The 20,903-nt window shown below is 36.6% G+C and overlaps 1 protein-coding gene across 1 annotated transcript in view; it reads right to left on the reverse strand.

Annotated features, from left to right (window-relative positions):
* Positions 1-10,621, reverse strand: part of VWDE (von Willebrand factor D and EGF domains) — a 91,311-nt gene extending 80,690 nt beyond the window's left edge. Inside the window, 3 exon segments of the mRNA XM_057549654.1 lie at positions 124-355; positions 1,447-1,631; positions 10,564-10,621. Of these exon segments, the coding sequence (XP_057405637.1) occupies positions 124-355; positions 1,447-1,631; positions 10,564-10,621 (475 nt within the window).
* Positions 10,622-20,903: the final 10,282 nt, after the last annotated feature.

The following is a 20,903-nucleotide window of genomic DNA, read 5'->3' on the forward strand; positions in this document are numbered from 1 at the left end:
CCTGCTCAGGGGACTAGATCCCACATGCATGCTGCAGCTAAGAATTCGCATGCCAAACACAAACACACCAACATACAGAGTTCCATCACTAGCAGTTCATGTGTATTACACATGTTTTCTTACCTTCTGCACAATATCTCATACATTCCTGAGTGGGTTGTAGTAAGTACACAAAAAACTTTCCACAGTTTCTTACGGACACTGGGATTTGAAAAAGACAGCAGTCTTTTGTAGTGCTACACAAAAACGGTCTTGTGGCACAAGCTGTCAATTGCTTGATCTCCCCAGGTGGAGGTAGTGTTTCTGAATCGTTCAGAGACAGGCAGATGGGGGCCTGTGTTGCACAGTGGTTCATCTTTTGGATCAAAGAAAACAAAAGTTGAAAAGCCAATTTTTTTCATACATGGTAGATAAATCAACTTTGCATTTTCTTTTACACAACCTCTAAAATATTAAAGTATCAATCATTTAAAAAAATCTAATAACTTGTACCTGTACCATAAAAGAAGTAGTAACTTCATGGAATAGTAAATTTAAGGGTACATCCCTCATAATTAATATAATATTTTTCAATTAAAATACATTTATTACATTTGTATTGTGAACAAGAGAAATTCAGTATCAGTTAACTCATGAAACAGCTGATACATCTAAGACAAGTCAATCTGAAGTCATCTTAATATACAGCACAAAGATAAACTGATCTTGGAGATTTCTTGAAAAATTTCTGGAAACAGTATACGTAAGAAGTTAGTGCACAGTAGAGGAGCCATCAAAAATCAGGGGAGGAAGACAGGATTGCTCAAAATTTGGTCATGGACCAACAGGCTGGCAATTTGGGAAAAAAATGAGGTTAAAGCCTCACTTGAAGCCAAATTTGGATATCTTTCCTGAGTTCTTTTTACATTACATACCTAAAAAGGAAAATAATTCCCACTTCTGCATAATTTTTAAAATGTGGGTATCGATAAGGAAAATGAGCCTTCTATTAAGACATAATCCTTCTGTTAAGCAGACAAGAACTGAAGCACTTAAAATATGCAGTATTTTACTGTTTGAAAGTTACTGAGGTTAAGTACCTGAGCCCTGGAGAATGACAGCCTGTGATCAAAACTTGGCTTTCTTACCTGCTATCCAGGTGACTCTACGTGTGTTACGCCTTAAAATATGTTTTCTGTATTATATGGTGGAAATCACAATGATAGACTGTCTTTATAAGATACTGTAAGTTAAAGCACTTGGTGGACTGTTGAACATTACATTAGCTATTACTATTATTGTCAGAATAGAGAATCTTGGAATACTCCCTTTGATTAACTTAATCTTGATGCAAAATTAAAATAATATTGCAGTGTGAGAAATAAATTGGTTGTAGCAAGATTCAATCCTTATATGAAAAAATACTTAAGAAAAAGCACGTGTAGTTCACATTAGTGAGTTGATAACCTCAGCACATTTGGTTGGCATCTTAGCAGGTCTGGCAAAGAGGAGAAATCGATACCATCCGGGAGAAAGGGAGTGGTCACATATCAGGTCTTGAATGGCTAACTGCTGGAGGCGCAGGAAGTCAAAATGGACACTTCTGTAAGGGCTCTGAAGAAACTGGTGTCCCCCAGGAGAGCACTCCTGAGCTAGAATGGAAAGACAGATGATGTTATGTATTTTCTTCATTGACATAGTTCAGCCCTCTATTAAAACTGACTCCTGAAACAAAAACAGAGCAAATAAACCTACAAGTGCACATAAAGGCCATCTGAAATGTCATGATCTCTTAGTAAAACAAAGATGACAATATGCACTTTCCATAAATACAATAAGCCAATCAACAAACTCTTTAGAATGTATTTTTGAGGTATTTGAGCTTCAAGGACTTTATTTTCATTTAATTTGGACAGGCAAAATTGCTGATTGCTGTTGAGTCAGGATTTGTTTATTCCTACCATCAGAAGGCATAGGCCTTACAAGGACTCCTCTTGAGAGTGATTCTCCAGATTTGAATGCAATTACTGACCCTCCATGACCTGCTTTCTGCCACAGTAGCCATGTGCCCCCCCAGATCCCATCTCTGCCAGGTCCTGGAATGCAACAAACTAAACCAAACTTTCAATGCTAATATAATTTTTGTAAAATGCCCTCCTAGTGAAGTTTCCTGCATTTTTTTACTGCAGGAAAAAATATAAAGTTTTCACATTTTTTCTTATTTTTAAATATAAAAGTAATGAAGTTCATTTTCATTTCTAAGCACAGGAAAATGATTGGGGTAGAGGGGAACAGTTTTGAAGGAAAAACAAGAAAAAAAACATGGAGAAAGAGCTAGTTCTGTAGATTTTTTAGGAAAGCCATTTTCTGAGCAGTAGTTGGCCTGGAAGATACTTTTTTCTGTCAAATCTACAGAGGGAGAACATAAAGCACCTCTTCCCAGCAAGAAGAGAGAAGAGAAGAGGAGGCAATAAAAACAGTTATCCTGGAAATACAGCTCTTGTTTGAGGCTACTGTCTCCCTAATAATAAGAAACACATGGAACTGTCCTTATTTGGAGTATCTTATTGACACAATAGGCAGAAAATCTCCCAGTATTAGATATTGTATTTGTTCAAGGAAAACACTATAGTAAAGATAATATCTTTGAAATAGAAATGGGAAAGAAAAATTTAATCATTACGAAAGTACCTCACTATAGAAAAAAATCGATCTAACTGAACAAAACTCTCAAATGTTTATTACATAATTTTAAGTTACACAGTGTTTACGAACAAAAATCAGTTTCCAAACAAATTAATAAGGAGCACAATAAACTAGAGATAGTAATTTGCATGTCAGTCTCACAAATGTAGCTTATAAAATTGTCTTTATTATACAGGTTTTTGCTTTTTATTTTGTTTGTAGTTACAGCAATTAAACTGTAAAAAAGGTATTGTTTTGCAAGATAAAAGATCTCCCTAAAGAATTTTTTTAGTAAAAGATTTCAGGAATGACCACAAAAGGTTCTTCTTCCTTTTGTCTCTAGTTTCACCAGTTATAAATGTCCCAAAAGGCTCTAGTGACTTTGACAATCTCAATTTGTCAACACTAGATAAATATTTTATAAAATGTATGTGGGTAGAAGTCAGAGGATGTGCTATCATTTCATTTAATTTTGAAATAATTCTAACCCCCTGTCAATATCAGAAGATTGCACGTGGTTAGAAACTAAGGAAAATATTTTGAAAGAGATTACTAGTGAGGTTTGTATAAATTATTAAAATGTTTTCTCTGATCTTATCCTACAACAGAATTTTGTATTGGGAAAAAAGTCAATAACTCCATCTTTATTCTGTGCAGTATTTCTCCTTGCTAAGCACTTCTGAAGTTCTCACATTTCCTCTGATTTTGCTGCTTTAAATAACTGTTTTCTAATCCAAAGCTAAAGATGTCATAAATGTAGAAGCAATCACAGTGTGACATCAACAATACTAAGAAGTGTATAATATTTAAACAGAAATTTTAAATTTTTTATTTTTTTGTTTAATATTTATTTTAGAGGAAAATTCTTAATTTGTATAATTAATAATAGCTCATATTTTGTATCGTTCATTTCACAATTTTTCCCTCCAAATCGACTTGTCACTCATTAAATGTTCAAGGTCTCTGTAGAAAAATTTAAATCTTACTAACAATGAATAAGCCACACTCTTAAAAACCTCATTGCAACCTTAACTCTAGAAGGGAGGATATAGTTAACTATGGCTGGTTTGGGCTCCCGTTTGGGAATCTGGGGGCCTAGCTCCTGAAGGACTAAAAGAGTAACTCTACAAGCCCATTTCACACATCAGTCAATTTCATGATACGAATGATGTGCAAAGCTTTCTAGCAAATGTCCAATAAAAATTTTTTCCCTCAAAACAAAAGTACGTATAAAATATACATTAAAATTTACATTTCTATTTATTCTGTCTTCTTCTCAATAGGATTTAAAGAAGCTAGGTAGTATATAATAGAAACTGCAATATTTGCATTTCAAATACTTTGGGAAAACGTGTCAAGTTATAAATAATAGATACATAATGATACAATATGCAAATAGTTTTCTAGTTTTGTTTGTAGGTATAAGTAACCTGTATTAGATTAATACATTGGTTAATACAATGGCTAAGATTAGTATGCTTTAAGATTCATAATTGGGTGACAGACAAATATGTTAAGAAACTAAATAAATTATTGTATTTTTAAGAGATGAATACGCTTAATGCCTGAAGACAGGCACTTCATAATATCTGAGTTTATAATTATAAAACCTTTGGTATATTGCTCTATGGGAATTTCAAATATCTGTGAATTTTTAAAAATTGTATAACTTCCCCAAAGATGTGGAAAAGAGAAAAACCACCTTTTAGCTCCAAATTCAGTGAGAAATAAAAAGTTAATCATTAAACTTCTAATATTCAAAACTGTATTATGGATTCGGCAACAACACAAAAGCCTGAAAAGCAAGGTCAAATAGAGAGTGATGGACTTGCTAAGTCTCTTTACTTTGTCGTCCTTTATATATTTAAGGATGAATGCTCTTGAAAAGAATACAAATAGACTGAAAGTAAAAGGATGGACAATAACATTATGCAAACAGTAACCACAAGAAAACTGGATTGGCTGTACTAATATCAGACAAAAATATCTTAAAACAAAAAAAATGTTACTAGAGACAAAGAGGAATATTTTATAGCAATAAAAGTTTCAATCCATGAGGAAGATATACACCTAATAACAGAGCACAAACATACATGAAGCAAAATCTAAGAGAAACAAAGGGGAAAAAAATACCTACTTCAACAGTAATAGTTGGGGACTTCCAATACTCCACTTTCAACATGAATAGAAAAACGGGCAGAAAATCGTCAAGGAAACAGCCAGAACAACACACTATAAACCAACTTGACCTAACAGACATCTGTAGAACACTCTATCCAACAACAGCAGAATATAAATTCTTCTGAAGTGCACATGGAACATTTTCCAGGATGGACACTACATTAGACCATAAGACAAACCTCAATAAATTTGAAAAGATAAAAATTATACAAAGTATGTTCTCTGACTGCAATAGAATGAATATATAAATCAACAGCAGAAAGAAATTTACAAATACGTGGAAACTAAACAACCTAGAAAAGCAAGGGGTCAAAGAAATGAAAATAGAAACGAGAAAATACATTGAAAAGGATTAAAATAAAGATACAACACACCAAAATTTATGGGATGCTGCTAAAGTAGTGGTTAGAGGAAAATTATAGATATATATGCCTATATTAAAAAAGAAAAGTATCCCAATATAATGAACTAATCTTACGCCTGAAGATTGGAAAAAGAACATACTAAATCTAAAGGAAGAAGGAAAGAAATTTTAAAGACTAAAGAAGACATTAATGAAATTGAGAATAGAAAAACAGTAGAGAAAAATCAATGAAACCAAAAGCTGGTTCTTTGAAAAAAATCAACAAAGGTGACATACTTCTAGGTTTGCTGAGAAAAAAAGAGAGAAGACTCACTAGAATCAAAATGAAACAGGGCACACCACTACAGATCTTATTAAGGAATACTATTACAGTTGCATGCCAATACATTAGATAACATATAAAATTGAGAAATTCCTAAAAAGACACAAAGTACAAAACTGATTCAAGAAAAAGTAAGCAATCCAAATAGATTTATATCATGTGAAAAGACTGAATCGGTAAAAAAAAAAAAAAAAAAAAAGACACACAAACATCCACAAAGAAAAGGCCAGGTCTAGATGGCATCAATGCTCAGTTCTACCTAACATTTAAATAATACCAATTCTTCACAAACATTTCCAAAAATTAGAAAAAGATGGAATACTTCCAGACTCATTCTATGAGCCCAATATTACCCTGATACCAAAGCCAGAAAATGATATCACAGGAAAAAAAAGCCTATGAACCAATGTATCTTTTTAATATAGATACAAAAGTCCTCAGCAAAATACTAGCAAATCAAATCCAGAAATACAGACAAAGAATTATAAACCATGACCAAGTAGGATTTATCCTAGGCATGCAAGGTTGATTCAACATCCAAAAATGAATTAAGGTAATATACTATATTAACAGAATAAAAAATAAAATCCACATGTGCTTCTCAATAGACACAGAAAAATCACTTGAAAAAAATCTAACACATTATGATAAAAAACTAGGAATAGAAGAAGGGCACTTGCTCAACCCAATAAAGGAAATCTACAAAAAACCCCGTAGCCACAACATACCTGATGGAGAAAGACTAGATGCTTTCTCATAAGATCAGGAACAAGACAAGGATATCCACTCTCACCACTTCTATTCAACACCGTACTTGAGGTTCTAACCAGGACAACTAGGCAAGATAAATAAATAAAGATATGATATCCAGATTGGAAAGAAAGAAGTAAAACTATCTTTATTCACAGATGACCTAATTTTTTATGTAAAAATCCTAAGAAATCCACTAAAAAACACAACAAAATATTAACACTAGTGAACAAGTTCAGCAAGGTTTCAGGATATAAAATCAAGATGCAAAATGTGATTTTATTCTTTTTTTAAAATTCACATACCATAAAATTTACCATTTCTAAATGTAGAATTCAGTATGGGGTGCTTTTTTTTTCTTTTTGCATATTCACGAAGTTGTATACCACAATTTTAGAACATTTTCATCACCCCAAAAAGACAGCTGTATCATTAGCAGTCACTCCCGCCCATTCCCCTCTACCTCCAGCCACTGGCAACGACTAATTTTTTTGTCTCTATGGATTTACCTACTCTAGACATTTTATATAAAAACAATCATATAATATGTGGCATTTTGTCTCTGGCTTTACCATGTTTTCAGGTTTCATCCATGTTGCAGTACTTCATTCCTACTTATGGCCAAATAGTATTCCACTGGATATACCACCTTTTGTTTACCCATTCATCATTTGATGGGCATTTGGGTTGTTTCCACTTTTTGCCTATTATGAATAATGCTGAAGTGGACCTTAATGAACAAATTTTTGTGTGAACATATGCTATTTCATTCACCAGGGGCAGTAGAGATAGCCCAATAGTTAAGGATGTTAGAATCTGAAGCCACCTTGCATGTGTTCAGAGTCTGGCTCTGCTACTTAATAGTATGTGACTTTGGGTAAATGGCCTAGCATATATGTGACTCAGTTTTCTTACTTGTAAAATAGGGTAATAATAATACTTATCCTGTGGCTATTGTGAGAAGTAAATGATTTAATGTGGGTAATGTATTTTAAAGTGCTTGGAATAATGCCCACACATAGTAGATGCTTTCTACATTTGCTGTGTTAAAATAAGCTGGCAAGGTTATTACCTTTTCTGTTTCACAAATGAAGAAACTGGGAGTTGCCCAAAGTTTTATGGGCCTTAGGGTGGTTAATTATATTCTTAAACATGTGCAATAAATAGACTAAGAAGGAAATTAAGAAAATAATTCCATTTATAATAGTTTCAAAAGAACAAATACTTAGGGATAAATTTAACAAAAACACAAAACTTATATTTTGAATATAACAAACATTGTTGAAAGAAATTAAAGACCTAAGTACTTAAATGGAAATTCATCCATGTTCGTGGATCTGAAAACTTAATGTTGTTAAGTTGGCAATACTCCCCAAATTTACATGCAGATTCATCACAGCTCCTAACAGAATACCAGCTGACTCTTTTGTAAAGAATGACAAACTTAATTGTAAAATTCATATGAAATTTCAGGGGACCAGAATAGCTAAACTAATCTTGAAAAAGAAGAACAAAACAGGAGGACTCACATTTTCTCATTTCAAAATTTACTATAGAGGTACAGTAATCAAGAAAGTTTAGTGGTGGCATGAGGAGAGACATAGATTGATGAATAAAATTGAGAGTCCAGAAATAAACCCATGTACCTATGGTTTTTAACTGATTTTTGAGACGGGTGCCCAGATCAGTCAATGGGGAAATGACAATCTTTTCAACAAAACTGGATATCCACGTGCAAAATAATGAAATTGGACCCTTTGGTTATACCATATACAAAGTTAATTCAAAATGGATCAAAGACCAAAATACAAGAACTAAAACTAAAAGACTTAGGAAAAATATTGGGGTAGATCTTCATGACTGTAGATTTGGCAATGGATTTCAAGATATGACAACAAAGCACAAGCAACAAAAGATAGACAAACTGGACTTCAGCAAAATTAGCAACTTCCATGCTTCAAGGACATTATCAAGAAAGTGAAAAGACAACCCACAGAATGGGAGAAAATAACTGCAAATCCACATGTCTGCTAAGATAATTTAGACTATACAAATAACACATACAACTCAATAACAAAAAGGCCAATGACCCAATTAAAAAATTGGCAAAGTATTTGAGTAGGTATTTCTCCAAAGAAGATATGTAAATGTTCAATAAACACATGAAAAAATGCTTGACGTCATTAGCCGCCAGAGAAATGCAAATCAAACCACAATGAGACATCACTTCACACCCACTAGAATGGCTAGAATCAAAATTTCAGATAAAAAACTTTTTTTCAGATAATAACAAGCACTGACGAGGCTGTGGATAAATTAAAACCCTCATACACTGCTGCAGGAATGTAAAACAGTGCAGCCACTTTGGAAAACAGTCTGGCTATTCCTGAAATGGTTAAACACAGAGTTACCCTATGATCCAATAACTCCACTCCTAGGTATATTTCTAAAAGAAATGAAAATGTGTCCATACAAAAACTTATACCCAGATGTTTACAGCAGCATTATTTATAATAGCCATAAGGTAAAAACAGTCCAAATGTTCATCAACTGATCGATTTATATACAAAATGTGGTATGTACTTACAATGGAATATTATTCCATCACAAAAAGAGGAAGTACTGATACATGTTAGAACATGATGAACCTTGAAAACATGATGCTAAATGAAAGAAGTCAGTCACAAAAGACAATCTGTTATATGATTCCATTTAGATAAAATATCCTGAATAGGTAAATCTATAGAGCAGAAAGTAGATTAGTGATTGCTTATAGTTGGGAGGGTGGAGAGGGTGAAGGAGGGTATAAGGGGAGGATAGCTAGAGTATGTTATTTCTTTTCAAGGTGATAAAAATGTTCTAAAATTGACTATAGTAATGGTTGCACATATTTTTGAATATACGTAAACCCGTAGATCACTGTGTCCTGTAAGAAACCATTGTACACTGTAAATGAATGATTTGTATGGTATATGAACTATATCTTAATAAAGCTATTTGAAAAAGTCTTGTATGCTCCACTTGTCTCCACTTTTATCTCTACTATATTAACATAAAGAAGTTTAGCATAAACTTTATTATCCACTTTACCACAATAGGAGCTTAGAACATGGCAATGGTTAATATTCGCCTTTAGTGGAGAGATTACAAGGCTATTATATAGGGCAAGAAGTCGTTATGTGATCTATAGTAAACACTGAAGCAAACTCCTTTATAAATATTAGTCATTTTTCTGGAAACATATCGTCTAACTGTAGTAAGTACATATTATATATTATTACATGTATTTTTTGAAAAGTTCTTCATGAAGATCTAGTTAATGTGTAAGCAACCAAAGACGGCACAGATCAATGATAGCTTGTTGAGGGCTATCATTTTAGGAAATAACTTAATTGTGTTCTAATATTCTTTTTAGTTTTATGGGTAAGTGCTGCTCTCCCTTCCTCTTTTACAGAGCAAACTTACCTTAGCAAACTAGATTAAGATCAACAAGGTGATAAAATAAAATTATATCCTGAACACTTATAAATGTTGCACACAATCTTTTTTTTAAAGCTGCGGGTAGTTTTACACAGGTCAGATTTATTTCTGAAAAACATAAGGAAACTTATAAGAACAAGTCACCTTTCATTTAATGTTCCTATCTGTGTGAACACAAAACAATCAGGAAGGGCTAATATTGTTTTAACTTCACAGTGTTTTCAACCATGTGTTCTTCGTCGTGGATTGAAGTGGGAGGGGGGCCACTCGCTCCTCAGAGATCTCTTTTACAGTAGCAAAACTGATTCTAAGAGGTATACACAAAACTTATTGAATTATTGTAGGGGTAAAATGCTAATCAGTTTATTATTTCCAGGGGTAGGGAGGGAGTGGTGCAGAAATCGTGCAGTTTGGAACTGAACTCCTTTCGGATATTTCAGATCCAGTTGTCGCTAGGATGCCTGGAAGATCCAGGAAAAGTTTCTTATGGTAATAAAGGGCCCTTAAGGAGCGGATATCAGCAGGAAACGAACAAAAAAGTGACTGAGGGTCTTAAGAGCGGAAAAATGGGAGGCAACAGTCGCCTGTGCACAAAGGAAAACTGAAGAGTGCCAAGGCTGTAAAGTGACCATTTCAAAGAAGGCGGTAGGACAGGGAGGAGGTTGGTATGGGACGAGTATTAGATGCGGCCGTAAAGATGCACAGGCACGCTCCACGTGTCATCCGGGAAGTTAGCCCCCCTCCTCCAAAGGCCCAGGTGGCGCACCTGCGCCGCCTTACGCCAGCGCCCTACCTGGCCGACCTTTCCCGGCGGCCAGGAGCATCGATGCCAGCGTCAGCACCCGAACTCCGTCAGGCATCGCTACTGCCGCAGGTGGGACGAAGGCGTCGCTGATCCCTGGCCGAGGGTGCGGGCAGGAGGGTGCCACAGCAGCCTCTCCGTCCTCCTATCACAGAACTCAGTCCGTTCCAGCTCGCCCTTCAGGGTTGCCGCGCATCCTCGCTCTGGGGCGCGCTGGTCTTTTCCAGGGATAACCCAGCGAGCCTGGTGGCTCCTCCCTCCCAAACCCCGCCCAGCCGCCGGAAAGCCACGCCCAACTGTCCCCGAGACCGCCGTGCGCCCTGCGTGTCCTGGCTGTGGCTCCACCACCCTGGTTGTCAACAGCAGTCGCACATTCTCGGGGAAGACTCCCAGGATATAACGGCATCCCGCGTCTCGCTGTTCCAACAAATGCTTTAGGAACACTTGGTATTCCTAGAAACTGTTCCGATGGACCTCCGATAAAAGAAGGCTTGCAAGGTTCTGTTGGCAGGGAGAGGGCCCCTGATCATACCTGCAGATGGACTCTTCACCTGGTAATCGGGGTTGCTGGTATGCCCCCACAGGTGCTTCTCAGAAGTTGCACCTGCCACTTTCGGCCTCAGTGTTAATGATGGAAGGAGGAAGTAGAGATTACTGCTGCGACAGTAGTAGCTCTCTTCCTCTGTCTACATGGAAGGTTTTTCAGAAGTGAACTGGAGGGCGTTTAGACAATTTCCAAGTACGTGGGCACAGTCATCATGTATTTGCTGATGATTCCAGAGCTCTCTCAGTTGTCCAGTGGTGACCCCGTGACTCAGGAGTTTTCAACACATGGTTACATGACTCCCAGGGTTGCCCTGGGGATGGTTTCCAATCCAGAGTTGTCTTCAGATGTGTGGTTGCCTCTGCAGAGGGAGGGAACCTTTTTTTTTTTTCTTCTTAACCTATTCTTCATCTTTTTACGTCTTTAAACGAAACCTCACTCTCCTAGTTTTTCTCTGGTATTCTCAGTTCTTGAGTCCTTTTATCCGTCACCTGAGACTTCACCCTTAGAGCCTGTACCTGAGGGGAAAGAAGACATTGGTCAACAGATGGTAGTCCAGGAGTCCTGGTGAGCATCAGGGTTCAGGCCACAGTTCCATTTATAGATTTGGACGATTAAAGCATGGACTATGCATGGTGATAAAGACAGCAGGTGCCCAAATGTATAAAAAAGTTATTTAAAAAATTGTTTATAGTTTGTTTGAAAGAAATTACCATTTAAAAGTTTAAAAACTCTTTCCAAACGTATGAGTATTAGTCCATCTTGGAAAAAAATTTCTTTGTGCTGTGCAAAACTTGTGTTTAGCCCCCTTTTAGATGCAGAAAAGGTGTCCAATCTTCCAGGAAAAAACTGAAATGTAAGTTTTTGGTGGATGTGGAAGATGAGTTTCATCTTAAAGCCTAATCGTGGAAGAACAATTTAATGTGAGCAGGTTGAAAACCCAAAGATTTTTTAGTCTCCGTCTTTTGTTTCAGCTTATCAAAGCCCTAATAAAACTGGGACAAATATAAACATCGATTTTTCTCAGTCTATTTGTGAGATCACCAGAAATAAAGTAATGGTTATAATCAGGATTAAATAACATCAGGCTTTTTTGTAAATTTATTGTCCAGCAATATCTGTAGAAATGCAATCAACTTTTATACTTTCCTGAAGGACAACATCACTTGCCTAACTTCCAGCAAACCCTGAGCATACAATGTAAAGTATAATGTGTCTCATTTTCCCCTTCAGTTTTGGTTGATGAATACCAGTTTATGAGTTTACAATAGACTTGTAACAGAGAACAGATTTTCCTCCATATAAGTGAGTTAAGATGGAAAAAAACCTGAAAACAACTTAATTGTTTTTCAGATCTCAATAGTAAATTCATCTAAACTGGCTTGAGTCTGCAAGAATATACTGAATAAAACTTAGTTACAGGACTGTGGGAAAACCAAAAAGTAATAAAAATAGTGTTTTAACATACATTATGTAGTGAGATTCATCAAAATTTGGTATAATATTCAAATTTTTAAAACTTTTTTTTTAATTTTTGAAAAGTAGGATAAAGAATGGAGGCATGGGCTTCCCTGGTGGCGCAGTGGTTGAGAATCTGCCTGCCAATGCAGGGGACAAGGGTTCGAGCCCTGGTCTGGGAGGATCCCACATGCCGCGGAGCAACTGGGCCCGTGAGCCACAACTGCTGAGCCTGCGCGTCTGGAGCCTGTGCTCCGCAACAGGAGAGGCCGCGATAGTGAGAGGCCCGCGCACCGCGATGAAGAGTGGCCCCCACTTGCCGCAACGAGAGAAAGCCCTCGCACAGAAACGAAGACCCAACACAGCCATAAAAAAAAAAAAAAAAAAAAAAATTGGAGGCATGGTACTCTAATTATAAATACCAGTGGTACGTGTAAAATGCAGTAAATACCACTGAGAGAGAAATAATACAGAATGTCTGTGTGGAAGATAAAATGAAGCCAAGTACAGTATAACTTGAGTGAAAGGAAACACTAATCAGGAGAAAATTTCAAAGGATAATTTCCTTGAAAAAGGAAATAACTCAGCTCTTCTCAGGTTCATTTGCAAAATTATGCTGAACTTATATGAGTAAACCCCCCAAATTCAGGGGATAGAAAGACACAGTGATTAAGTGCACAAATCCTGAGGTGAGGACACCTGGATTCTAATCCTAGATTTGCTACCTATTTACTGACTGTGTCACCTTGGATGGCACTCTGAACTTCATTTTTTTGTGCCATGGGAATGATGGTAACAATACCTAACCTGTAGAGTTTAAGAAACAATAGTGTATGGGATTTCCCTGGTGGTCCAGTGGTAAAGAATCCACCTTACAATGCAGGGGACGCAGTTCGATCCCTGGTCAGGGAACTAAGATCCCACATGCTGTGGGGCAACTAAGCCTGCTCGCCACAACGACTGAGCTTGAGTGCCTCAACTAGAGAGACCGCGTGCCGCAAATTACAGAGCCCATGTGCCCTGGAGCCCAGGCACCACAACTAGAGAGAAGCCCACCTGCTGCAACCAAAGATCCCACACACCTCAATGAAGATCCCGCGTGCCACAGCAGGACCCGATGCAGCCAAAAATAAATAAAATAAATAAATAAATAAATAACAAGTAAAATTAAAAAAAAAAAAGAAATGGATTCATAAGACTGGTTGTTTTAAAAAAAAAGAAACAATAGTGTATGTATGTGTGGGGGTGGGATGGTGTGGAGGAGGAGGGGTCTGGAGAGAGAGCGTTTAGGTAGTGTCTGGCATAGGGTAGCTAACATGAGTATACATAATAGTTTACAGATAATAAAACCAAGGTGCAATACCACATAACTATACTTGTCGTTTTGTTATTATAGAACGGTTCATCATTCCTCAGTGTTATCCTCTTACAGTGCTCAGGATAATTTGGAGTAACCTTACTGAGAAACACACGTTTATATAATATATGAATTCCTTGGCCCGTGTATATTTTACTAAATGAGAGCGTCTGGGTCTTACCTGGATATATCTTTTTTTTTTTTTTTTCGGCAGGGGGAGAGGAGGTTTGATAGAAGTGGCATTGGGGAAGAGAACAGTGTCATCAAATCAATTCTTGAGCTTCACAAATTAATGTTTTGGCTTTGGCACTGAGTTTATATTCAGGAGGCCATTGCTCCCAGACAGAGACACTAAATGGGACAGACATTTTGCCCCCAACAATAGTAAATTCCTTTTTCTTAATGAGTCAGCTAGATACTTGATATATTAAAGAAAATTCACTGAAAGCATCCATTAACTGTGAATTTTATAATGTTTATTCTGGCATGCCTCTAGGAAATAACGTAAATAAGCTGAGAGAGGGGAGCTGCATGCCTGGCATGAATGCTTGTTTTAAGAGTCAATCTTTTGGGACTTCCCTGGTGGTGCAGTGGATGGGAATCTGCCTGCCAATGAAGGGGGCACGGGTTCGATCCCTGGTCTGGGAAGATCCCACATGCCGCAGAGCAACTAAGCCTGTGCGCCACAGCTACTGAGCCCATGCTCTAGAGCCCACGAGCCACAACTACTGAGCCCGTGTGCCGCAACTACTGAAGCCTGCACGCCTAGACCCCGTGCTCCGCAACAAGAGAAGCCACTGCAAGGAGGGGACCACACACTGCAACAAAGAGTAGCCCCTGCTTGCCACAACTAGAGAAAGCCCGTGTGCAGCAAAGAAGACCCAACGCAGCCAAAAATAAATAAAATTAAATCTTAGAAAAAAAAAAGATGAATCTTTCTACATCCATGTTCATAGAAGCATTATTCACAGCAGCTAAAACGTGGATAAAACACAACTGTCCACTATGGATGAATGGTTATCAAAGTGTGGTATATAGATACAGTGCAATATTATTCAGCTTTAAAAAGGAAATTCTGACAAGCTACAAACATGGGTGAAGCTTGAAGATATTATGCTAAGTGAAAGAAACCAATCACAAAAGGACAGATACTGTATGATTCCACTTACATGAGGTACCTATAGTAGTCAAGTTCACAGAGACAGAAAGTAGAATGGTGGTTGCCAGAGACTGGGGGAAGAGGACAATGGGGAGTTATTGTTGAATGAGAACAGAGTTTCAGTTTGGGAAGATGAAAAAGTTCTGGAGGTAGATGGTGGTGATGGTTGCAGAACAATGTGAATATACTTATTGCTACTGAACTGTACACTTAAAATGGTTAAAATGGTAAATTTATGTTATGTATACTTTGTCAAAATAGAAAAAAATAAATAAAAAGAATGAGCCAAAGCAGTCTTGAGAAAAAAGAACAAAGCTGGAGGTATCATGCTCTTTGACCTTAGACTATACTACAATGCTACAGTCATCAAAACATCATGGTACTGGCACAAAAACAGGCACAAAGATCAATGAAACAGAATAGAGGGTACATGTAAAAGAATGAAATTAGTACATTTTCTCACACCAAATACAAAAACAAATTCAAAGTGGATTAGAGACCTAAATGTAAGACCTGAAACCATAAAACTCCTAGAAGAGAACATAGGCAGAACACTCTTTAACATAAATCATAGTAATATATTTTTTTTGGATCTGTCTCCTAAGGCAAACAAAGGCAAAATAAACAAATGGGACCTACTTAAAAGCTTTTGCACAGCAAAGGAAACCATTGGCAAAATGAAAAGACAACCTACTGAATGGGAGAAAATATTTGCAAATGATATGATGGATAAGGGGTTAATATCCAAAATATATAAACAGCTCATGTAACTCAATATCAAAAAACCAAATAATCCGATTAAAATTTTTCCAGAGACAATATACAGGTGGCCAGAAGACACATAAAAAGATGCTCAACATCACTAATCATCAGAGAAATGCAAATCAAACCCAAAATGAGGTATCACCTCACACCTGTCAGAATGCCTATCATCAAAAAGTCTGCAAATTACAAGTGTTGCTAAGGATGTGAAGAAAAGGGAATCCTGTTGGTGGGAATGTAAATTGGTGCAGTCACTATGGAAAACAGTATGGCGGTTCCTCAAAAAACTAAAAATAGAGCAACAATATGAGCCAGCAATTCCACTCCTGGGTGTATATCTGAAGAAAACAAAAACACTACTTTGAAAAGGTACATGCATGGCAGTGTTCACAGTAGCATTATTTACAGTTGCCAAGATATGGAAGCGACCTAAGTGTCCATCAGCAGATAAATAGATAAAGAAGATGTGGTGCATGTATATATATAATTATATATATAATTGAATATTACTCAGCCAAAAAATAGAATGAAATTCTGCCATTTGCAACGACATGGGTGACCTAGAGGGTAATATGTTTAGTGAAATAAGTCATAAGTGAAATAAGTCTCATGAAATAAGTCATGAGAAAGATAAATACTGTATGTTATCACTTTTAAATGTATGTGGAATTTAAAAAATAAATACTGTATGTTATCACTGTTAAATATATGTGGAATTTTAAAAAAATAAAAAAATAAATGAATATAGCAGAACAGAAACAGACTCACAGATAAAGAGAACAAACTAGTGGTTACCAGTGGGGAGAAGGAAGGGGAGAGGGACAAAACAAGAACAGGGGATTAAGAGGTACAAACTACTATGTATAAAATAAATAAGCAACAAAGATATATTGTTCAGCACAGGGAAATATAGCCATTATTTTATAATAACTTTAAATGGAGTATAATCTATACAAATACTGAATCACTTGGTGCATAGCTGAAACTAACATTGTAAATCAACTATGCTTACATTTAAAAAGTAAAATAAAATCAGGTAAAATAAAAAGAATGTATCTTTCACTCATCGGCTAGAAAGAAAGCCCTTTATTTCAACATATCTCAATGTCATTGGCCCTAAGGAGGTTTCTTGAAAATGTTCAGCAGAGTAGAAATGGTTCAACCCCTGACTGAGCTTACTTTTGACATAAATTCATATAGAGGTGACAACCTGATTACATATCAATCAACCATGCAAAATCACATAGATTGCAACACAGTGACCATGTTTTACCACCTAAGCAGTTTTTCTATCTTGTAGATCAGTATATTTTACAGAAGACTGAGAAATTACTACTTTTCAAAGATTTTGTTTTTGTTATTTTTGTACAATAAAAACAACTTTTTAATTATTTTTCTTCCAGTTTTGAAATATAGTTGACATACAACACTGTATAAGTTTAAGGTATATAGCATAGTGATGTGATTTACATACATCATGAAATGATTATCATAGTAAGTTTAGTGTACGTACGTCATCTCACATAGATACAAAATAAAAGAAAAAGAAAAAAATTTTTTTCCTTGTTTTGAGAACTCTTAGGATTTACTCTCTTAGTAACTTCCATACATAACATATAGCAGTGTTAATTATATTTATCATGTTGTACATTACATCCCTAGTACTTATTTATTCTATAACTGGAAATTTGGGGGGTTTTTTGTTTTATTTTATTTTATTATTTTTGGCCATGTGGCATGTGGGATCTTCATTCCCTGACCAGGGATCGAACCCGTGCGCCCCCTGTATTGGGAGCATGGAGTCTTAACCACTGGACTGCCAGGGAGGTTCCTGGAAGTTTGTATTTTTGACTACCTTCATCCAATTCCTACTTCCCTCACCCCCACCTCCAGTAACCACAGATCTAATCTCTTTTTCTAAGAGTCTGTGTGTTTGTTTGTTTGTTTGAAGTATAATTGACCTACAACACTATGCTAGTTTCTGGTGCACGAAGATAAAAGCAACTTTTAAAAATCATAATTTTCATACAAAAATTAACTTGTTTCAACTTACTATCTTCCACAATGTGGTTTAAAAATAAGATTGGAATACTAAAATTCCTTTGAATGGAGTTGGAAAAGGTGTATATTTTCCCTTTCAACAGCCATCCATATATGTAAGCAATAATGTTTGCATCTGAAGTATATATTATACAATACCTTTATAATTGAAATGTCTGGCTAGTGTCATGATTATACTTAAATGTTATTTAGGTTCTTCTAGAAGCCTTAAATAAAACGTTGTAGCAGGTGGTAAAGCTATGTGACATTTCTGTTTTTCTTTATATGATTTATGTTGTCATCCCTTTCTAAATCTCAAAGCATTTTGATCCTCAAAATTCTAACGTGTAATATATAATTAGTTAAATTCTTTAACTCTAGAAGGAATGCTTGGTAATATTGGAGCAGTAATTTCATTATTTATGAAATGGTTAGATTTACAAAACAATCTAATAGATGTCAGGATATTTCATTTTTGTCCAACTGTCCCAAACACCCACCCTAGTCCAATTTGAAATAAGCCAGATTTTTACAAGACGTAAAGTCATTTTAAAAAATAGCTTTATTGAGATGTAATTTACATAACAAAGAACTGACCTGTTTTTAGTGTATAATTCAATGAATACTAGCATATTTACAGGGCTGTACAAACATTACAGCAATCTAATTTTAGAACATTTCTATCACTCTAAAGATAAACCTCATGGCAACTTATAGTCTTTTTCCATCTCCAATCTCAAGCAACAACTAATCTCGTTTCTGTCTCTACATATTTGTCTTTTTTGGATATTCCACATAAATGGATCATATATGTTCTTTTGTGACTGGTTTCTTTCACTTTTTGAGATTATCTGTATTGTAGCTTTATCAGTACCTTATTCCTTTTTTTTTTTTTTTTTTGGTTTTCACCCTTTATTTTTTAAAGTATTGTAAAATGTATTTATTATTTAAGTCACATGTAATTATAATGAAGATTATTTTAAAAGATTTATAAAAGCACTCATTATCTTACCAACTGGACACAATGGTGTTCATTTTTCTTTCCAATCTTAATTCCTCCTTACGCATATTTTACTTTGCTGTTGGGTTCTCTACTTTTCATCCAAACTCGTTGTATAAATGCTTCTCCATATTAGCTGCTGTCTTTGCCTGCATTGTTGTTGTTGTTTTTAATTTTTATTGGAGTATAGTTAATTTACAATGTTGTGTTAGTTTCAGGTGCACAGCAAAGTGAATCAGTTATACATATACATATATCCACTCTTTCTTAGGTTCTTTTCCCATACAGGCCATCACAGAGTACTGAGTGGAGTTCCCTGTGCTATTGTTTTAGAGGCTGCATCCCATTCCGGCTGAGGGAGATTTGTTATGGGCCAATGAACTGAACATGATTAGCAAGGGTGACTCAGGTCTGTTGTGGTTCTGTCACCCATTGGTGAATAGGTAAGGCTCTGGGGGAAGTTGAACCAGGCCCCTCCCAGCTTTGGGGGACTGTATCTGCCCTTGCTGCCATACTGGGGATGAAGCCCTCAGGGTGCTTCATAAATGTTTGTAGCTGCCAGCAGGAAATACTCTTCCTTTAAATGGGGAGGCAAGCCAAGTATTTTCCTCTTCTCTTCAACCTTGCAAGGAGCTGTTGGTTTCTTAAATCAGCTAAGCTAGGGCACAAAGGTTTAGATTTCTCATCTCTTACAAAGGTTTCCATTTCTTCCGGAAAGGGGATTTAATTTTACTGCTGTAGCAATTTTTCACCACAAGAATCTGCTTACTTCTTTTCCTGATACTGAAATACCAGGCTTGGCACATTCTGGTCAGGTAGAGGGCATCCCCCTCAAGCTACATTGCCCTCTTCTCTCCACCCATTTAAATCCCATTTCACATCATTCCATGCCCTCCTTGAAACTATCCTTGGCCTTTCACCCACACCCAGGTTTCTGACATCTTAAAACATTTACTATTTGCTTATAGTCACATTCTCCTAGAGGGCAGCATGACGTCATAAACAGACCCTTGACTGGAAAGCAAGATACTTCAAATCTTGTCCCATTGCTAACCCTCTGTGTGACCTCGGCTAAGTCTTTGCACCCCCTGGGCTTTAGCTGCTCCAATCCTTATTCCTTTTTATTGGCAATATTCCATTGTATGGATATACTATATTTTGTTTATACATTCTTCAGTTGATGGACATTTTGGGTTTCCACTTTTTGGTCATTGTGAATAATGCTGCCATTAACATTTGAGTGTAAGTCTTTGGGTGTACACGTATGCTCATTATTTTGGATAGAGTTCTAGGAATGGAGTTGCTGGGTTATACTATAAGCCTGTGTTTCATTTTTAAAGAAATTTCCATATTGTTTTCTAAACAAACTTGCTTTCGGAGGGAAAGTAAATTTGTATATCATATGTGTGCTCTTGGCTTGTGTTTATTTTTCTCTGAAATAAAAATCTCTCAGAAATTTTTTTTTAATAAATTTATTTATTTTATTTATTTATTTTTGGCTGCACTGGGTCTTCATTGGTGCTCGCAGGCTTTCTCTAGTTGCAGCAAGCAGGGACTGCTCTTCGTTGTGGTGCGCGGGCTTCTCGTTGAGGTGGCTTCTCTTGTTGTGGAGCACAGGCTCTAGGCACGCAGGCTTCCGTAGTTGTGGCACGTGGGCTCAGTAGTTGTGGCTCGCAGGCTCCAGAGCGCAGGCTCAGCAGCTGTGGCGCATGGGCGCAGCTGCTCTGCGGCATGTGGGATCTTCCCGGACCAGGGCTCGAACCCACGTCCCCTGCATTGGTAGGTGGGTTCCCAATCACTGTGCCACCAGGGAAGCCCTCTCAGAAATTTTTTGATCAGAAATTAGGTCTCTTGTTTTTCCCATGACTCAATTTTGAAACTTTATTGGCAAACTTGTTATAATACTTTAAGCCATGATTTTTAAAAAATGAATTGCCTCAAAAATGTCAATGTGGGCTTCCCTGGTGGCGCAGTGGTTGGGAGTCTGCCTGCCAATGCAGGGGACACGGGTTCGAGCCCT

The sequence above is a fragment of the Balaenoptera acutorostrata genome, chromosome 7 (genome assembly GCF_949987535.1).
Source record: "Balaenoptera acutorostrata chromosome 7, mBalAcu1.1, whole genome shotgun sequence".
Taxonomy (NCBI): Eukaryota; Metazoa; Chordata; class Mammalia; order Artiodactyla; family Balaenopteridae; genus Balaenoptera; species Balaenoptera acutorostrata.